This window comes from Narcine bancroftii, chromosome 13 (assembly GCF_036971445.1).
Source record: "Narcine bancroftii isolate sNarBan1 chromosome 13, sNarBan1.hap1, whole genome shotgun sequence".
Classification (NCBI taxonomy): Eukaryota; Metazoa; Chordata; class Chondrichthyes; order Torpediniformes; family Narcinidae; genus Narcine; species Narcine bancroftii.
In genome coordinates, this window is record NC_091481.1 from 24,579,426 (window position 1) to 24,598,455 (window position 19,030).

At 37.5% G+C, this 19,030-nt stretch overlaps 1 protein-coding gene across 25 annotated transcripts in view; it reads left to right on the forward strand.

Annotated features, from left to right (window-relative positions):
• Nucleotides 1-19,030, forward strand: part of anks1b (ankyrin repeat and sterile alpha motif domain containing 1B) — an 823,124-nt gene that overhangs the window by 706,905 nt on the left and 97,189 nt on the right. For 24 of the 25 annotated variants that reach the window (XM_069908369.1, XM_069908373.1, XM_069908387.1 and 21 more), the window contains 3 exons: nucleotides 3,344-3,427; nucleotides 9,614-9,751; nucleotides 13,571-13,741. In XM_069908369.1, coding sequence (XP_069764470.1) covers nucleotides 3,344-3,427; nucleotides 9,614-9,751; nucleotides 13,571-13,741 — 393 coding nt within the window. Of the gene's footprint in view, nucleotides 1-3,343; nucleotides 3,428-9,613; nucleotides 9,752-13,570; nucleotides 13,742-14,267; nucleotides 14,410-19,030 lie in introns of those variants that run through there. The other variant, XM_069908371.1, reaches the window with a different exon arrangement.

Genomic DNA, 19,030 nt, shown 5'->3' on the forward strand with positions numbered 1-19,030 from the left:
ATACTAAAATATCAGACTTAAAAAAACATATTTAAATCAAACTTAAATGCATATATTTCACAAACGGGGTTAATTAATATAAAAAATTAGTAAAGTTAGTAACATTATCTATCAAAAATTCTTAAACAATAATCATTTCTTTAAAAAAAATTGTAGCATGAAAAAAATGAAGAAAAAACTTTCTCTATAGAGCTAAACATTCACCAAATATCAACTAACTTCACATCTATCATCATATTAGTCACATAAACCACCATCTTAAAACAAAATTCAAACCTCATTAAGCATTGTACAATTCAATTTTAGTACTCTTCCACCATTTTTCCCTTTTACTCTTAAATAGTTATCCAATAAAAGCTCCAATACCACATTTAAATATCCCCAATCATTACGTTAAAATTCAGATATCCAAATAATAAAAACACATCTACAACAAAATCTATATCTTCAACAAATGGAGCATAAACCACAAACAAAATTCAAGCCTCATTAAGAATTGTACAATTAAATTTATAACTTTCACCATTATTCCCTTCGTTCTATAACTAAAATAGCAAAATAATATACACCAGAATTACCACTCCTTTCACCTTAAAGTTAAAGAAAAAATATTTTAAAAAAAAACTTATCCATCCCATTCACATTTAAATTTCAAATATTCCTTATCTACTGAATAAACTTTACAAAAAAAAACCACATCAATTTTTAGTTTTTTAAACAATCAAATACTTTCTTATGCTTTTTTACTTTGTGAGGTGTTTGAGGAGATTCGGTCTGTCACCAAAAACTTCTACAGGTGTTCAATGTCGAACATTCTGGCTGGTTGTATAACTGTCTGGTATGGAGGCACCAACTCACAAGATGAAAACTCCAGAGGGTTGTTAACTCGGCTGGCGGCATCTCAGGCACCAGACCACTCCATCGAGGTCATCTACATGAGGCAGTGTCTTTAAAAAAAAAAAGCAGCCTCTAACCTCAAAGACCACCACCTCTTAGGCCATGCCCTCTTCACTCTGCTACCATCGGGGGAAAAAGGTACAGGAGCCTAAAGACGAGCGCTCAGCAGCACAAGGACAGCTTCGTCCCTGCTGTCATCAGATTCCTGAATAATCAATGAACCAAAGACACTGCCTTACTTTTCTGTGCTCTTTTTAAAAAAATTATTATTGTAAAAGTGGTTTATGTGAATGTTTGCACTATTGTGACTTCTTCATGATAATAAATTGATTCTGTAACTTGTAATGGTTTGTAGTTACACATCAATATGCTCATTTATTTAAATAATGAGGGCTAATAGGCTGCATTCATCAACCAAAGTCTATTGCTGTGTGCTTCATGTTCAGTGAGGCTGAGACTAAAATCCCATCCAAGTGAGGCTTCCTACCGGGACTGTTAATTTCCATAACGCAATGTCCACTTTCCCATTGAAATCACTTGCACAGACAGCACATCATATTCAATCATTCAGTCATCGCAAAGATAATCGTTCAGAAATTAGTTTAATGGGGGTGGAGAAGAATAGGCAGTTTTCTTTAAACTGTTTCAATCAGCTGTACATCAGTGACCACCATTCTGATCTGTACATGAAGGAGATATCCTTTTCCAGTGGCACTTGTTATATGTGGATGGTGCCTGAGCATGTAGATCAATAAAACAAAAAATAATTGATTCTTTCCCTGGACTGAAATGAAACTGTTATCTTTCCTGTATAGTTTGCCTCCTTTACCTTTCAGGGGTTTGGGGGGGGGGCAGTGGCATATTTCACTCTCCTATTAAAATAAACCATGAAAATGATAAAAACACAATATCCTAATGGAGAAAATATTGTACGGTCTAAAGGAGCTGGATGAATGTTTGAACACAAGTCATTTCTAAGGATTTGGAGAAAAGGTTTAGTGGAGGATCACATGGATTGACTTTATTAGAAAGACAGCAGAGATGTGATAAATTGTTCAGCTTCAAAAGCTGTCTGAGTTCAATTTGTTCAGGTGTGCATATCTGTTTTGCATTTCTAGATCTTTTTAGATGCTATTTTGGGGATATCAGTGCATATATAATATTCCCCATTGTAGGAGACTTGGGCTGGAAATTGCTGTGTTTGGTTCTTTGCATTGAACGGCATTGGGCATCACTTTAATGGTGTTTCATAAAGAGTGAGAATTCAATTGCAAAGTTCACTTAGCAAATGCTGGGTTTCCCTGTGTAATATTGTGCTGGGACCATATTGTAAGTTTCAGTGGTACGCAATAAGTTTTCAAAATGAAGTTCACCATTTTTGCAGGCAACTCTTAAGGAGATGTACCACCATAAAAGCAACACTTTAAATTACTGATGAGTGTTATTATAAATGAATCGATGCTGCAAGAAAGGAACTGTAGTACGAAAGTACCTTTGGAGAGGTGGAGAGTGGAATGGGTTAAAATATTGAATAGGCTTGTCAAGAACAATGCCCATAGGAGCCATGCTATTTATGTATCAGGCCCCTGGAATTCCCCGGTGCTTCAGGCAGGAAGTTACCATGCAAGTCTGTGTAAAGCATGAGTGGAGTTGCTAAATGTCTGTGTCACTCTCCCGGCTCCTGTGGGCAGGTGGAAAAGAAGATTTGGTTCCTTGTACTTGAAGGTCAAGTTCGGGTGACATCATAAAGTTAGCATCTGTGAGATGTAGCAACAATCCTGAAATACAACCTCATGGTTCTGAGGCTAGAAAGCCGAGTGGCCATAACTGGACTTCTATGAACAAAACGCACAAGGTCACAGACAGTTACAAGTATGAGAACTTGCTTTGAGTTTTGGTTCCCATTCGTCCTGTGAATACTTCTCAAAGGAGCGAGGTTGAAGATCTCTCTGAAGACAACTTTTGTATGTTGCTCTGCAGTTGAGTTGGTTAGATGTGCACCAATCAAAAAGGACTCGAGGAAATGAAAATCTTGTTAGAAACGAAGAAGACAAACTTCCCAATCAGTATGAAGACATCAGATGTGTGTGTACAAATTTACTCTTCTCATAGGAGTACCAAATCTTTTGGCTGTAGAGTGTAATTTTTTTTTATTTTGGAGATGCTTATTTCTAATCTGAAGTGTTTCATTTTATCTCCTTTGAAAACTTTTCAGTAACCAATTGCTTCTTCAGTTGAATAAGAAGGAATCATTTAAAAAATATATATAATCTGTTACCAGCGAGTGTTTAAAAATACGATCAACTTGTTTAGAGAACCAAGTTTGATAATCCTTTAATGTACATTTTTAGTAGAGAGCTGCAGTAAAGTTGATTCAATATGTTCAAAATATTTTGTGTTCCTAAAGTTATTATTTTTTGAAAAATGTGTTGTATCCTGTTCCCAGGCTTCAGAACAGATGAAGAAGATTCCTACAATCATACTTTCTATCTCGTACAAAGGAGTAAAATTCATTGATGCTACAAATAAGGTAAGTAGAATAATACCTGGCCACTGCATCATTTGAAATTAATTTCATGAACCTGGTATTGCTTTGTTATAAAACTTGTTATATGTGGATGAGTGTGTTCCCACAGAATAGTGTGAGCTGCCTCAATGACTACTGCCCAGTAGCACTAACTTCTACTGTGATGAAATGCTTCAAGAGGCTGTTCATGGCCAGAATTAACGTACCTAAGAAAAGATCTGGAACAATCTTTGCAATTGCTCCACAGCAGATAAAATATCGCTGGCTCTCCACACGACTCTGGATCACCTCAAACAGCAATTCATACATATGGCTGCTCTTCATCGACTTCAGCTCAGCCTTCAATACCATTATTCCCTCGGTGATGGTCAAGAAGCTACAAACTCTAGGCCTCTGCAACTGGATCCTTGACTTCCTTATCGGAAGACCACAGTCAGTACAGGTACACAATCCCTTGTCCGGAACCTTTGGGGGATAGTGTGTTCCAAATTTCAGATTATTCCGGATTTCAAAAAAGCCCACACGAGTTATCCATCCCCACTCCTTTCCAGTCACCCGGCCGTCTCCCCCAAAACACCGGCCGTCTCCCCCAACTGTGGTCCCCCAGCCGCCGGTCCCTTGGCCGCCCGGCCGCCTCCCCCCGACCGCGGTCCCTCAGCCACCCGAACATCTCCCCCGGCCATCTTTCCCGACTGCTGGTCCCCACCTGCCGGATTTTGGATGTCCGGATAAAGGATTGTGTACCTGTACAAATTGGAAACAGTGTCTCCACCTCACCTTTTATCAACACAGGTGCATCCCAAGGATCTGTGCTTAACCCACTGCTCTATTCATTATACACCCATGGCTGTATTGCCAGGCACAATTCCAATGCCATCTACAAGTTTTCCGATGACACCACAGTTGTCGGCAGAATCACAAATGGCAATTGGGGAGCGTACAGGATGGAGATCAACTCGTTAAATGGTGTAACAGCAACAACAGCCTTTTGCTCAAAGTTAGCAAAACAAAGGAGATGATTGTGGACTTCAGGAAGAAGTCAGAGGAACACGACCAAGTCCTTATCGAAGGCTCAGTAGTAGAGAGGGTCAAGAACTTCAAATTCCTGGATGTCAACATCTCCAAGATCTGTCCTGGAGCCTCCATGTTGATGCAATCACAAAGAAGGCCCGCCAGCAGCTCTACTTTGTGAAGTGTTTGAGGAGATTTGGTATGTCACCAAAGGCTTCTACAGGTGGACCGTGGAGAGCGTTCTGGCTGGTTGAATCACTGCCTGGTACAGAGGCACCAATTCTCAAGACAAGAATAAACTCCAGAGGGTTGTTAACTCAGCCTGTGACATCACAGGTACCAGACTTCACTCCATCGAAAACATCTATGAGGCAGTGTCTTTAAAAAAAGCAGCCTCTAACCTCAAAGACCACCACCTCCTAGGCCATGCCCCCTTCACTCTGCTACCATCAGGGGAAAAATGGTACAGGAGCCTTAAGACGAGCACTCAACAGCACAAGGACAGCTTCGTCCCCGCTGCCATCAGATTCCTGAATAATCAATGTGCTCCTTTTATTGCACTATTATTTTAATTTTTTTGTAGTAAAGATGGTTCATGACAATAAATTCTGATTCAAGTCAAGTTTATTGTCATCTGATTGCACAAGTACAACCTGATGTAACTGTTCTTTGGTCCTCGGATCAAAGCACGCAGGCATACAACTGGACATAACACGCGTACAGACAAATAGTACATATGCAAGTCAAGTATTTCGTCTGAAAAAAAATAATAAATAATGTTTCATGAATATGAGTGTCTCAGTTCCTTGGTCATTCAGCATTCTTCTCACTGCCCATGGGAAAAAGCTGGTTCTGGCTCTGATACTCCTGTTTCTCTTTCCTGATGAGAGCTGCTGAAAGATGCTGTGTGCAGGTGCAAGGACCCTCATTAGTTTTGCGCGCTGTCTTCAGATGATCCTGTTAGATCATGTCACTGGGTGGGTCGGGGTGGAGAGAGTGATCCTCTCTGCTACTCTTCTGGTCCTGTGGATTGACCTTCAATCACATTTGATGTCAGTTAGGTGAGTTGTGTCGGGCTAAGCTCCTGTCTAACTAAGAATGGTTGAATTAAAGTCTTCTTCCAGCTTAAAAATTTAAAAAGCTGAGATGAAGTTGGATCGTGAATCTACACTACAAAAATATCTGTTTGCTAACAGACTCAAGTTTTGCTCCTTGTTACAAGAAAGGAAGAAAGTGTCATATTCATGTGGCCAAATGGGATTGAGGCTCATTTATTAGAAAATGAAGTCAACACTAGCATGCACCAAACCTATTTAAAATGTGTGTAAATATATTTGGGTCATGAAAATTTTTAAATGAATACAAGTGAATGAGGGAAAAAGTATTTCTCCCAAAAGTAATACTTCTTAACCGGCAATTTTTTTTATTTAATTTTTTTAAAATTTAGACATAGAGCATGATAACATGCCATTTCGCCCAATTTACACCCATTTACCTATACCCCTGGTACGTTTTGAATGGTGGGGGGAAAACTAGAGGCCCCACTGAAAACCCATGTAGACACTGGGAGAACATACAAACTCCTTACAGACAGTACGGATTTGAACCCCGGTTTGGTCCCGATCACTGGTGTTGTAACAGGATTGTGCTAACCACTTCGCCCACCACGCCACCTTAAATATACAATGAGTAAACTGAAGAGGATTGTAAAATGCCACATGTGAGAACATAAAATATGGAACCAGTAAATATTCAACTGCCTGTGCATATTTCCAGACACCAATTACCAATAGCTGTTTTATGGATGTTGTCTAATCATCTATGCAGGTACTTTCAAAGATATGTGAAGAAGATAAATTTTTTTAAATAATTTTTTTATTTTTCACACTGTGAACCATATCAACCAAAATACATACAAACATTTCCCTCTTAAATATACACAGAGGCATTTTCTCCCCCTTTCCCCCCCCCCTTTACAATAAGCATTCAACATATACAATACAATAAAACCATTAAACAATGTCATCACACAGTGAAAAATAAACAAGAAAAATTTGTCATCTACTTATACACACTGGATCAAGTCATTTTGTCGTCTTATCATTTTAGGGGGTGGAGGTCCGAGGCAAGCCCTCTCTGTTATGTTCCATGTATGGTTCCCAAATTTCAAATAATGTGACTTTATTTTTTAAAATTAACGTTATTTTTTCCAATGGAATACATTTATTCATTTCCATGTACCATTGTTGTACTCTCAGGCTCTCTTCTGATTTCCAAGTTGACATTATACATTTTTTTGCTACAGCTAAGGCTATCATAATAAATCTTTTTTGCGCTTCATCCAGTTTGAGGCCTAATTCTTTACTTCTTGTATTACTTAGAAGAAAGATCGCTGGATTTTTTGGTATGTTGCTTTTTGTGATTTTATTTAATACCTGATTTAGATCTTCCCAAAACTTTTCCACTTTCTCACATGTCCAAATTGCATGTACTGTTGTTCCCATTTCCTTCTTACAGTGAAAACATCTATCTGATAATTTTTGATCCCATTTATTTAACTTTTGGGGTGTGATATATAACCTGTGTAACCAATTATACTGTATCATGTGTAACCTTGTGTTTATTAGATTCTTCCAGAACATAACTTTTCCCATGTTTCATTTTTTTATCTTTGTTTAAATCTTTTTCCCACTTTTGTTTGGGTTTATAGCTTATTTCATCATTTTCCTTCTCTTGCAGCTTGATGTACATGTTCATTATAAATCTTTTAATTATCATTGTGTCTGTAATCACATATTCAAAGCTGCTTTCTTCTGATAATCTCAGTCTATTTCCCAATTTATCCTTTAAGTACGCTTTCAGTTGATGATATGCAAACATTGTTCCATGAGTTATTCCATATTTGTAATTCATTTGTTCAAATGTTAATAAATTATTTCCCAAAAAACAATTTTCTATTCTTTCAATTCCTTTTCTCTCCCATTCTCTAAAGGAAAGGTTATCTATTGTAAAAGGGATTAGCTGATTTTGCGTCAATAATAATTTTGGTATTTGGTAATTTGTTTTTTTTCCTTTCTAAGTGAATCTGCGAAGGAGATAAATTGAGGCTCACTAGAGATCATCAATCTAATTTCCCCTCTATTATCACTTGCCCTTCACCAATTTTTTTTCCTTGAATGAAGCAACATCCTTGTCTACCAAGTTGGATTAAATGGGATCATCTTGACTTTTTTGAGAACAGTTTATTTTGTCCTCTTTAACAGTTCTGTGCTGGTAGTTCGTTTGATTTACCTTCTTTCATCAGCATTATGGGTTTCAATAGGCATTTTAGAAAAATATATTTGAAGTTTAAACATTTTTTAAAACAATAAAAATTCCAGGTTGTGTAATTGCCTTTGCCAGAAGTAACTTTGTATGGACCAATATCATTTACTTCTGCTTTTATAGTAACAGAGAAATTCAATTTTGATCTTGTGTACATATTACACACAAATTCATGTAATCTTCTCAATATCTACAGATGATTCCTATTATTTTATTGGTACAAATCCTAATGCATTCCTTAAATTCTGTTGTATCTTTCACCTGCTCACAGAAAGCATTTTAAAACATGATAAAATGCAGATGTGCTACTGAGTACTGATGAAAATATCTGCTGTGAAGCATTTTTGGTTGGCAAGATATTAATCAACAGGAATGAGCTGTATTTAAATATTTCCATTACCATTTTAAAATGGTTTAAGGACCTTTCACTGTAGCAAACTGTCAGAAGGCCATCAGTTGGGGTTCTCACGATCAGTCACCTCAGGCCAAGCCATCACTTTTGACTCATTGCCCTTCACTGGATGGCCAAGGCAACGTGACGATGTTTGACTGGAATTATAGAGCCACAGCTGATAAATGTGAGTGCAGGCAGTGGACATATCAAGTAGGATTCAGGCAAGTGATTTGGAAAAGTTTAATAAATGTAACTTTGCACCATCTTAAGATTTTGTTGGTTAAAGAGGGCAAAGTCAATTAGTCTAATTGTCCTGGGAATAAAAAGTCTTAATGGATCCAGAGTATTATATAGAGGACATTGCAGTTCATGCAATGCAGAAAATATATGATTATTGGTTTTTTAACTTTGGACTTGGGACTTCCCAGGCTAGAAGATCATATTTCAGTGAATCAGGCAGTATTGTATCATCACTCTTGAATAGACATGTCATAAGTAAAAGATGATGCCTGTGCCACCTAACTGCACTTTTTATTCTTGCACTACCTGTGGAACCATTTACAGGTTGATTTGCCTGGATAGCACACAGCAGTTTTTTTCATTGTTGGTACAAGTACGGTTAGCATAGCGGTTAGTGCAACGGTATTACAGAATCAACAACCCGAGTTCAACTCCAGCACTGTCTGTAAGGTGTTTGCATGTTCTCCCCATGTCTGCGTGGGGTTGCCTTGGGTGCTCCAGTTTTCATCCCACCCGCCAAAAGTGCGGGATTGTGGGTTAATTTTAATGTAATTGGGCATCACAGGTTTAAATGGCTGAAATTTTAAATTATAATTGTAAATTCAACAATTCATTTCACTCATTTGGTGATAGGCAATTAATCTACATATAATTGTTCAATTCTTGCTGCTGTCTGTCCTGCTATTAACTATTATGAGATTGCTCACTGAAGTCCACGTAATCAGTAAATGTCTAGACGTGCATGTCTGTAAGGAGTTTGTACGTTCTCCCCACGTCTGTGTGGGCTTCCTCCAGGGGCTCCAGCTTCCTCCCGCCATTCAAAATGTTCCGGGGATGAGATTAATTGGGGGTAAAATTTGGCAGCAATTGGCCTGTTACCATGCTATATGTCTAAATTTTTTTTTAAAAAGCCTTGACAAAAGCTTAAAACTGGATAGAGAGATAGTCAACCATTATAATACAGATTAAACTGTAGAATAGAGTAAATCACTGCTGTCTTTGTCCATCAAAAAAGACCAAAAAGTTGTTTTGTGCGTTTCAACATAAATGCTTCCCTAATAAAATGTACCATGGGTGTAGGTTAATTGGGTGTAAATTGGGGGCCAAAATGGCCTGTTCCCGTGCTGTATGTTTAAATTTAAAAAAAGGTAAAATGCATTTTTTATTTTTGTGTTTAGATCCACAGACGTCTAATTTCAACATTTTCTTTTACTCTGCAGAATATCATTACAGAACATGAAATTAGGAATATTTCTTGTGCTGCTCAGGACCCTGAAGATCTTTCCACCTTTGCCTACATAACGAAAGACTTAAAGTCGACTCACCACTATTGTCATGTGTTCAGTGCTTTTGATGTGGTCAGTCTCTTGCTATTTTTCATTTTTTGGTTTTGAATTTTTATAGTTTCTGACATTCTTATTCTTTTCCAACATGGATTATCCTTCATTAGTGAGCATCCAATTTGAGTATCTGGGCTGCCCTCACATTTGATGCAACCAACACTGTTTCAGTTGATTTTTGCATAATTTGGATCTGTGGTACCATTGGCAAAGATTGTAAGTGTTGCAGAGTTGGACAAAAAGTAATAATTGATGCAGTATGTAATCTTCGCCATCATGCAATATGTACTGCTGTGATATTGACCCAGAACCAACGCTAGTGTGATGTCTGCTCCATCTTAATTATTCATTGTTATTTTCAAATAGTAAAATTTATTTGTAATACTTTAATTTTTTTTGTCAAATGTTGAAGAAGAGGATTATATTGTAAGTTGAGAAACATGTGCAGGCCTCCAGGTGCTTTGTACTGAATGACCAGATACTTTAAAAAAAACCAAATTAAGTAATATTCTACATTTGAGGTGAAACATGAAAGTCTGCAAACTCTGTAATTGTAGTAAAAGCTCAAAAATGCTGGAAGAACTCAGCAGGCCTTGCAACATTCCTAGGAGGTAAAGATAAAATAACCAACTTTAAAGAAGGGCTCCAGCCTGAAATGTTGGTTATTTATCTTTACCTCCTACGGATGCTGCAAGACCTGCTGAGTTCCTCCAGCATTTTTATTACATCTTTCATTTTTTGATCATTTGGATTGTTTCAAAATTACATTTTGCTTTAATGAGGCTCATTAAGAAAATGTAACAGTCTGTGTACTTCTATGAGTGTCCCCTCAAATGCTCATTGTTTATATTCTATATTTACAAGACATGATGACAAATGTTTCCATAAAAAGATTTGATAAAATAAGATTTTTATAATTATGTTTCTCCTCTAATAAAAACTTGCCCAGCTGTGTCACATAATTGGCTTGAACACCTTTCTATCCATTCTTATGGTATCATCTTCAAACTTACTAATTATACTAACTACTACGTCATCTAAGTCATGAACAAACAACAGTAGACCCAGCACTGGTCCTTGCGGCACAGTCCTCAACATCAACCCTCCACTACAACCCTCTGACTCTATCAAGGCAATACTGTATCCAATTGGCCAGATCCTTCTGAATCCCATGAGATCTGATCAACAATTGCTGTTAGATAGCAAGAAAAGAAAATTTGATTGGATGCATTCCTTTAATTGATGTTATTGTGTATGGGCAATTATGAATATGACATATTTTGTCTTTGGAATACTCCTGTCAATCTTAGAAACATTAAGTGTTCTAACTTAAAACATTTTCCCATGTTTTTCATACTCCTCACAATGTTACAATTCCAAGATGAACTAAGTGTTCATTTTCCTGGTGTTCAAGCCAATTATGTGACACAGCTGGGCAGTCAGACGATGTGAAGAATGCAGTCTCGACATGAATCTTTAAAATCTGCTGAGTGGAGCTGTCGCTGTATTTTGCACAGCAATTATCTTGACAGAATCAAGTGCTTCCTACCTGTTAGCCACTAAATTTTCCTGTATACAAGGTAGATTGATAAAATGTGGCTTAACCACCAGTTTAAAATATTGATAAATTATATATCAAATCAGAAATATTCAATAATTTCATCAATTTTAATCACTATCTAATTCTTCCAAAAATGAAGTTTAATTGAATACATATTTGGAAAAATTAATTGCAATTTAAGTGATGTTGAACTGTGTGGGTAGATATGGCAGTACTTCCAGTCATCTTTATGCCCGCAAAAATCGTATTGTTATGGATTCACATTTTGAATGTATTTACGTTCAGGCTTCTTCCAGTACCAGATGGGAGGCTGTTCCAGATGATCAGATCTCATGGGATTCAGAAGGATCTGGCCAATTGGATACAGTATTGCCTTGATAGAGTCAGAGGGTTGTAGTGGAGGGTTGATGTTGAGGACTGTGCCGCAAGGACCAGTGCTGGGTCTACTGTTGTTTGTTCATGACTTAGATGACGTAGTAGTTAGTATAATTAGTAAGTTTGAAGATGATACCATAAGAATGGATAGAAAGGGCCTTTTGTCATGCTGTATGTTTAAATTAAATTGGTGGTAAAGTGGTCAATGAGGAAACTTGTATGAGATTGTAAGAGGATCCAGATCAACTGGGAAAGTGGTCCAAGAAATGGCAGCTGGAATTTGACAAATGTGATGTGTTGCACTTTGGAGGGTTAAATAGGGCAGGAACTACAAAGAGAATGGAAGGACCTTTAAAAGTTTTTAGAACAGAGAGACTAAGGGGTAAAGGTCCAAAGTTCCTTGAATGTGGCAACACAGTTACACAGAATAAGCAAAAAGACTTGCCTCTTGCCTTTTTTGGCCGAGGTATTTGAATATGGGAACAGAGATGTCACATCGCATCTGTACAAGATGTTGGTGAAACCACATCTGGAGTATTGTGTGCCATTCATCCAACTATGGGAGCAATATAATTAAATTGGAAGAGCTGTAGACAAGATTGATGAGAACATCATAGTCAACTGGATAGGCTGCAACTTGCCTTTTTGGAAAGGAGGAGGAGGCTGGGGGTGGGGGGGGGGGAAATGGGTGGAGAGTCTTTATAAATGTTTATAAATTGATGAGGAGCTCCTTCATGATAGTCACAGCTCTTTCCCCAGGGTAGGGGAATCTTGAGAGTCGGGGGCATAGTTTTACTGTGAGAGAAAATTTAAAAAGGACCTGAGGAACATCCTTTTCACATAGAGGATGATGAGTATTTGGAATAAGCCATCAGGCGATGTGATTGAGGCACTGAAAAGACATTTAGGTAGGTAAGTGGATAGAAAAGATTCAGAGAGTTATGGGCCGAATGCAGACAAATGTGTATCCAGGCTAGTGCCACAAATTGGTCAGCATGGTCAAGTTAGGCTGAAGGGACTTTTTAATGCTGTAAAACACTCTGAATCTAATTCTCAGCATTTTAGAAAATGGCAAAAATTGCATTCTATTTGCAGACTTGCATTTGTAAACCTTAAATGCATGTTTTTCAGTCAAGGTTCAATCCACTTCCGTGATAGCAGTAAATAGTTTACACCCTTTTTTAATTAACTAGTCAGAGTTGGAATAAATGTATGTGTACTGGAGGGAGTTTGAGCATAAATTAATATAAAATGAATGCCACTGCTGCAGAAGCCACCCAATAGAATAAAACAACGCTGCAGTGGAAAAGATTGTTTCCATGGAGATCCACAGTATTGCAGTTAAATTTCTTGTTAGTAAGCACATGAAGATATCGGAAATTTCTGTTTTGAAAAGTGTTGATAACATCCAACCTTTGAAACATAATTATACTATATAGCTTTGAGCAATATACAATGAGGTAGCATGAACAATCAGTCAAAAGGAATTTCTGGATTATTTGTTTAGGTACCTTCTGATGTCAAATCGAACCAATGTTAGTTGATGGAAAGCTGAAACAAGAAAAATAATCTCAGGATTAAACTGCTAGAAAATTAGCATAATGCAATATTTGGCGTGATTGAATTGGCTTTAATTATGGAGACATGACAGTTTTAATTTAATACTACCTTAAGTTGAAAATCCAAACAACAAGATGATTGGACAAGGCATCTATCATTCTTATTTTGATGATGTGAATTAGAATAAAACTAATGCCACACATCTTATTACTAGTGTGGCTGAAATTATGGAAATAATATTCAATTGTTAACAAGTATCATACACAAAATTCTATTTAGTGTTATTTTCTTCAATTGTTTTCAAATTGCTTACAAAAATCCACCATGTTCTCTTTCACCAGAATTTAGCCTATGAGATTATTTTAACACTGGGACAAGCCTTTGAAGTGGCCTATCAGCTGGCTCTGCAAGCCAGGAAAGGTGGTCATGGCCCGCCAACAATGCAAGATAGCCTTGAAAGTAAAGCTGGCAAACCCATCCCAAAACCACGAGCAAGTATCCGGAAATCTGTGGTAAGAGTCTAGTAAGCAGATCGATGTGTAGCAACAAGATGGATCCTCTTCTGCTTGTTATTGGCACAAAGAAAGTCATGGCATCATGAGCTCATATCTTTGAGACAAGATGTGTCCTGACATTAATTGGCTGCAGGATTACTAAACATTCAGTAAACAGTCAGAAAATGATCCAGTTAACAATGACCTTTCAATGGTAATTGTACAAATGAATCACTATCTGAAATGTGTGTGGTTATATATGCTGCTGGGAGCTATTATAGACAGTAAATCGAGGCTGAGATTTCTCCAGTGGGACCTGTAGCAAGCACTAGCTTGCCTTTGTCACCAACAAAGGAGTTGTAATCAGTCCAATAAATTCATTTGCTTGCTCTATGTTAATCATTAATCATATGGGCTTTCGAACTTCTGCTATTTATCAGTGAATGAGCAGAGACAATTGCAAATGCATTCATAATCTAGTCTTGTGAGCACAAATTATTTGAAAATGAATTAATTGTAACCATTTTATCTTTTTTGCCATGAGGTGCCCAGTGCCATTTTGGGAAGGACTACCTCCGTTCCTCCTCGTGCCCAGTTGTAAGGTTGAATGTGCCAGGAGCCTGGCAGCAAGTTGCTAGCCTAGACTTGGTTTCAAGGGTAGACTTAAATAAACTAAATGCAACATTCATACTCGTGTAGATTGTTCTAAATAATATATAATTTGGGGGAAAAATACACCAGCTCAAACACATTTCTGCTTGAATACAGTATGTTTTTCAGCTCTTAAAATATTTTATGCATTGAATGATTCCCTCTACCAAAGAAGGTACTTGAAATTAGTCCCTATGATTCATACCTGTGATCAAATACGAGGATGGCATTACAAATGCTCACAAATTTGATTCAAACATTTCCCTAATTTTATTCCAATATCTCAGGAATTCTTCGGCTTTCAAGAATATGGAGTGTTGGGGTATATGGTCCTTAAAATGCATACTGTTTTAAAAAGGTTATGAATTGCTATTACCATGTCTCAGGCAACTGGAGCTGCCACATTAATAAGATTAAGACATAAATTCATGTTTTAAAAAAAATTTTGTTACTTCTAATTTTCTATTCTTAAATTTTGAAGCAATAATTTAAAAAGCACGGACTTTCCAAATGACAACCTAATTAAAGTAAGAAAAATAATAAATAACTTACACATTGTTCAGGATTTTTCCTTCCCATCAGTGCCAGACCCATGCTCACCTTTACCCTGCTCCTCTTGCATCACAAAGTGGCTTAAACCCACCCCCCACAAAAAAATAAAATTACGAACTTTGTACCAGTTGCAATGTATGACAATAGTTTGGTCTTTAGGAATCAAAATGGGCCCTTTCATAATTGCCTGCCTTTTGAAGACCTCCTACCTGTTTCTAGATGATGAACTCATCTTAGTTTCTTGTTTCCAGCTTCAATTATTATGGAATATCTAGTACTGTAGGGAAAACCAAAAATATCTAGTCACAAAAAAAAATGCATCATGTACCTGGGTTTAAAAGCACCCACTGTAAAAGTAAATCCATGTTACACTCCAGTAAATTGTCAAATGCAAAAAGAATTACAAAAAGAAACTCTCAAAAGAGCAAGAAATTTGAAGATTTATTTTATGACAAAAATCTGCTTCAAATGTTTTTTGATAACCCTTAGGTTGAACATCAGCATATTCAAAATTAGCTGAGTGGATATTGAATTCATGATAAAACTTGCATTCTGCTATTATACACAATGGGAGCAGCACTGATTTCACCTACAAGAAAAAAATATATAACAATATTTTCTAATTTGTTAATTGCATTTATTATATCAACAACCCCATTCATATTTATTCCATCTCCTTTGGTTGTTGTCCTACTCTCAATGCTCCGAAACCTCCTCTGCAGACAATTTTCTTTTAATAGTTCAGAGCTGAGGCATCCTTTCTGAACACTTGCTCAGTAGGCATATTTGGGCAGTTCAGGAAACAGATGATTAATGAGAGAATCATCTTGGATTTTGCTTGCAAATTGTCTGTCCTGGCCTCTTTCACAGCACAACTGGTTATTAATAGCATTCACATGCTGCAGGCAAAACACTGTTCCTTCCCCATAAATTCTCAGGATGACAGACTTGCCTCACCCTCTTGAAAATAGCAATATATTTTATTAGCACTAATATAGAGCATTACTAAATCACCCCACAAGTGTGTAACTAGTATTAAAGGCAGCTAAAAATGACCTAAATGGTCAGATCATCAATTGCAGTCACATTAACATCACCAGACATGCTCTCTAAGATTAAATGGGTGGAACTGATAAATGAGAAAGGGATGACCACATTAATGGGATTATATTATAGATAATCCACTAATCAGTGGGAATTGTAGGAGTAAGACACTTAAGATTGAGATAGTAGGTAATTTTAACTTTCCACTTATTGATTGGCTCCCATACTGTAAAAGGATTGGATGGGTTAGAGTTTATCAAATGTGTTCAAGAAAGTTTTCTTATCAATATATAGAGGTCCCAATTAGAGAGAGTGCAATATTGGAACTCCTATTGGGGAACGAGACAGGAGATGTGATGTAAGTGTGAGTAAGGGAACACTTTGGATCTCATGATCATAATGCCCATTAATTTCATGATACTTAAGGAAAATGATAGATCTGGTCCTTGGGTTGATATTCTAAATTGCAGTTAGGCCAATTTTGATGGTATCAGAAAGGATCTGGCCTATGTGGATTGGGACAAGTTGTTTACTGACAAAGGTGTGCTTGGTAAATAGGAGGGCTTCAAAGGTGAAATTTAGAGATTGCAGATTTTGTATGTTGCAATAAAAATTAAAGGCAAGGCTAACTGGTTTAGGGAACCTTGGTTTTTGAGAGATATTAATGGCCTGGTTAAGAAGAAGAAGGAGGTACATAGCAGGAACAATTAAGGAAAGTGAGGAGTAAAAGGAATGCAAGAAAACACTTGAGGAGGAAATCAGGAGGGCTAAAAGAAGGCATTTGGTTACTCTAGCAGACAAGGTCAAGGAAAATCCAAAGGGATTCTATTGATCACTTAAGGCCAAAAGGATAGCAAGGGACAAAATGGGCCCTTTTGATGATCAGAGTGGTCATTATGCATGAACCCAAAAGAGTTAGGGAGATCTTAAATGGATTTATTTTATTTTATTTTGTTTTGCATGTATTTACTCAGGAGATGGGCAGAATCTATTGGTGAGGCAAAACAGCCACGTGTTAGAACCCCTATGCAGTTCACAGAGGAGGAGGGGCTTGCTGTTTTGAGGTAAATGAGAGGGCATAAATCCTCAGGTCCTCACTAGATATTCCCTTGGATTTTGAGGGAGGCTAGTGAAGAAATTGCAGGGATCTTAGCAGAGTTATTTAAAACTTCCCTTAGCCATGGATGATTGGAGAATAGCTGATGTTTTTTTTGTTGTTTAAGAAAGGCCCTAAGAATAATTTGGTTAATTATAGGCCATTGAGCCAGATGTTAGTAGTGGCTAAGTTATTGCAGGGTATTCTGAGAGACTGGGTATATAAGTAATTGGATAGACAGGAACTGATTAGGGACAGTTAACATGGGTTTGTTGATGTCTTATCAAATTTAGTTTTCTGAGGAAGTTACCAGGAAATCTAATGAAGGAAAGATAGTGGATGCTGTCTATATGGACGTTAGTAAGGTTTATCAAGAAGGTGCAGTGGCTCAGTATTCAGGATGAGGTAGTAAATTGCTTTAGACATTGGTTTTGAGGGAGCTGCCAGAGAGTGGTAGTAGATGATTGCCTCTCTGATCGGAGGCTGGTGACCAGTGATGTGCCTCAGGGGTGGGTGCTAAGTCTTTTTTTGGCCATCTATATCAGTAATTTGGATGGTAATGTGGGAAATTGAACCAGCAGATATGAAGATGATGGTAAGTTTGGGGAGTAGTGGACAGGGAGGAAAGGCTTCAAAGCTTGCAGCGGGATCAGAACCAGCTGGAAAACTGGGCTACAAGTGGCAATTGGAATTTAATATGAACAAGTGTAAGGTAATGCACTTGGAGGAAAACCAGGGTAAGACTTGCACAGAAAATGGTAGGGCACTGAGGGATGCGATAGAATAGAGGAATTTGGAAAACAGATACATAATTCCTTAGAAGTGTCAAGACAGGTAGATAGGGTAGTAAAAAGAACCATTGCAACATTGGCATTCATAAATCAAAGTATTGAGTTGGATATTGAACTTGTGTAAGACATTAGTGAGGTCAAATCCACAGTATTGTGTGTAGTTTGGATCATTTATCAACAGGAACGATATTAATCCAGTTGATAGTGTGCAGAGAAAATTTACAAGGTTGTTGCCAGGGCTTGAGGAACTGAGTTATTGGGGAAGGTTAAATACATTAGCTCTTTATTCCCTGGGGTGTCTGAGAATGAGGGGAGATTTGATAGGTATATAAAATTATGACAGTAAATGCAAGCAAGTATTTTTTACCAAGGTTGGGTGGGCAAGAACTAGAGAATGTGGTTTAAGGGTAAAAGTGAAATGTTTCAGGGAAACATTCACAGAGGGAGGTGAGATGCAGTTTCAATTTCAAAATTGATCAGAAATTTGGATAAGTATATGGATGGGAAGAGTATGGAGCACTATGGCCTGGGTGCGGGTCAATGGAATCAGGCACAATAATAATTTGGCATGAACTAGGTGAGCTGCATGGCCTGTTTCTGTGCTGTAGTATTTTATGGTCGCTATTCATTCAACTGAAGGATAAAATGTTTTGACATGAATTCCAGGAGGAAACCATGTAGCAGTTCCTTTTATATTGATCTTGTGAGGAGATACACAAGGCACTTGGGCTTCTCAAAAGTAAAAGGTGCCTGGTTCCAATGTGTGTAAATTTGGCACTGGAATGCAATTCCCTTGTAAACAGTAAAGTTATTAAGTCTGCTGTGCTTTTCTTAATTGAATTCAGCAATTCAGCCAGCTCATGGGGGTTTTTAGGTTCTTACACCTTGATCTGAAAAATGGAATATATTAGGAAAATAATTTGGGATATGTTGCATGGGCCATGATTCAAATGGAGGAGCAGACTCGATGAGCTGAATGCCCTAATTCTTCTCCTATCTCTTATGGTCTTATGAAAATCTCTCCAAATGAGCGCTCCCATCTTCAAATTCTCTCCTTCACCAGTCAAAGACAGGGCAGTTGCTAGGCTGTCATATTTGCTGCAATGGAGTGGGAAATATCTATCAGATTTGGTAAAAGGAAGTGATTGGCTGACCATTCTAATCGCACGCACC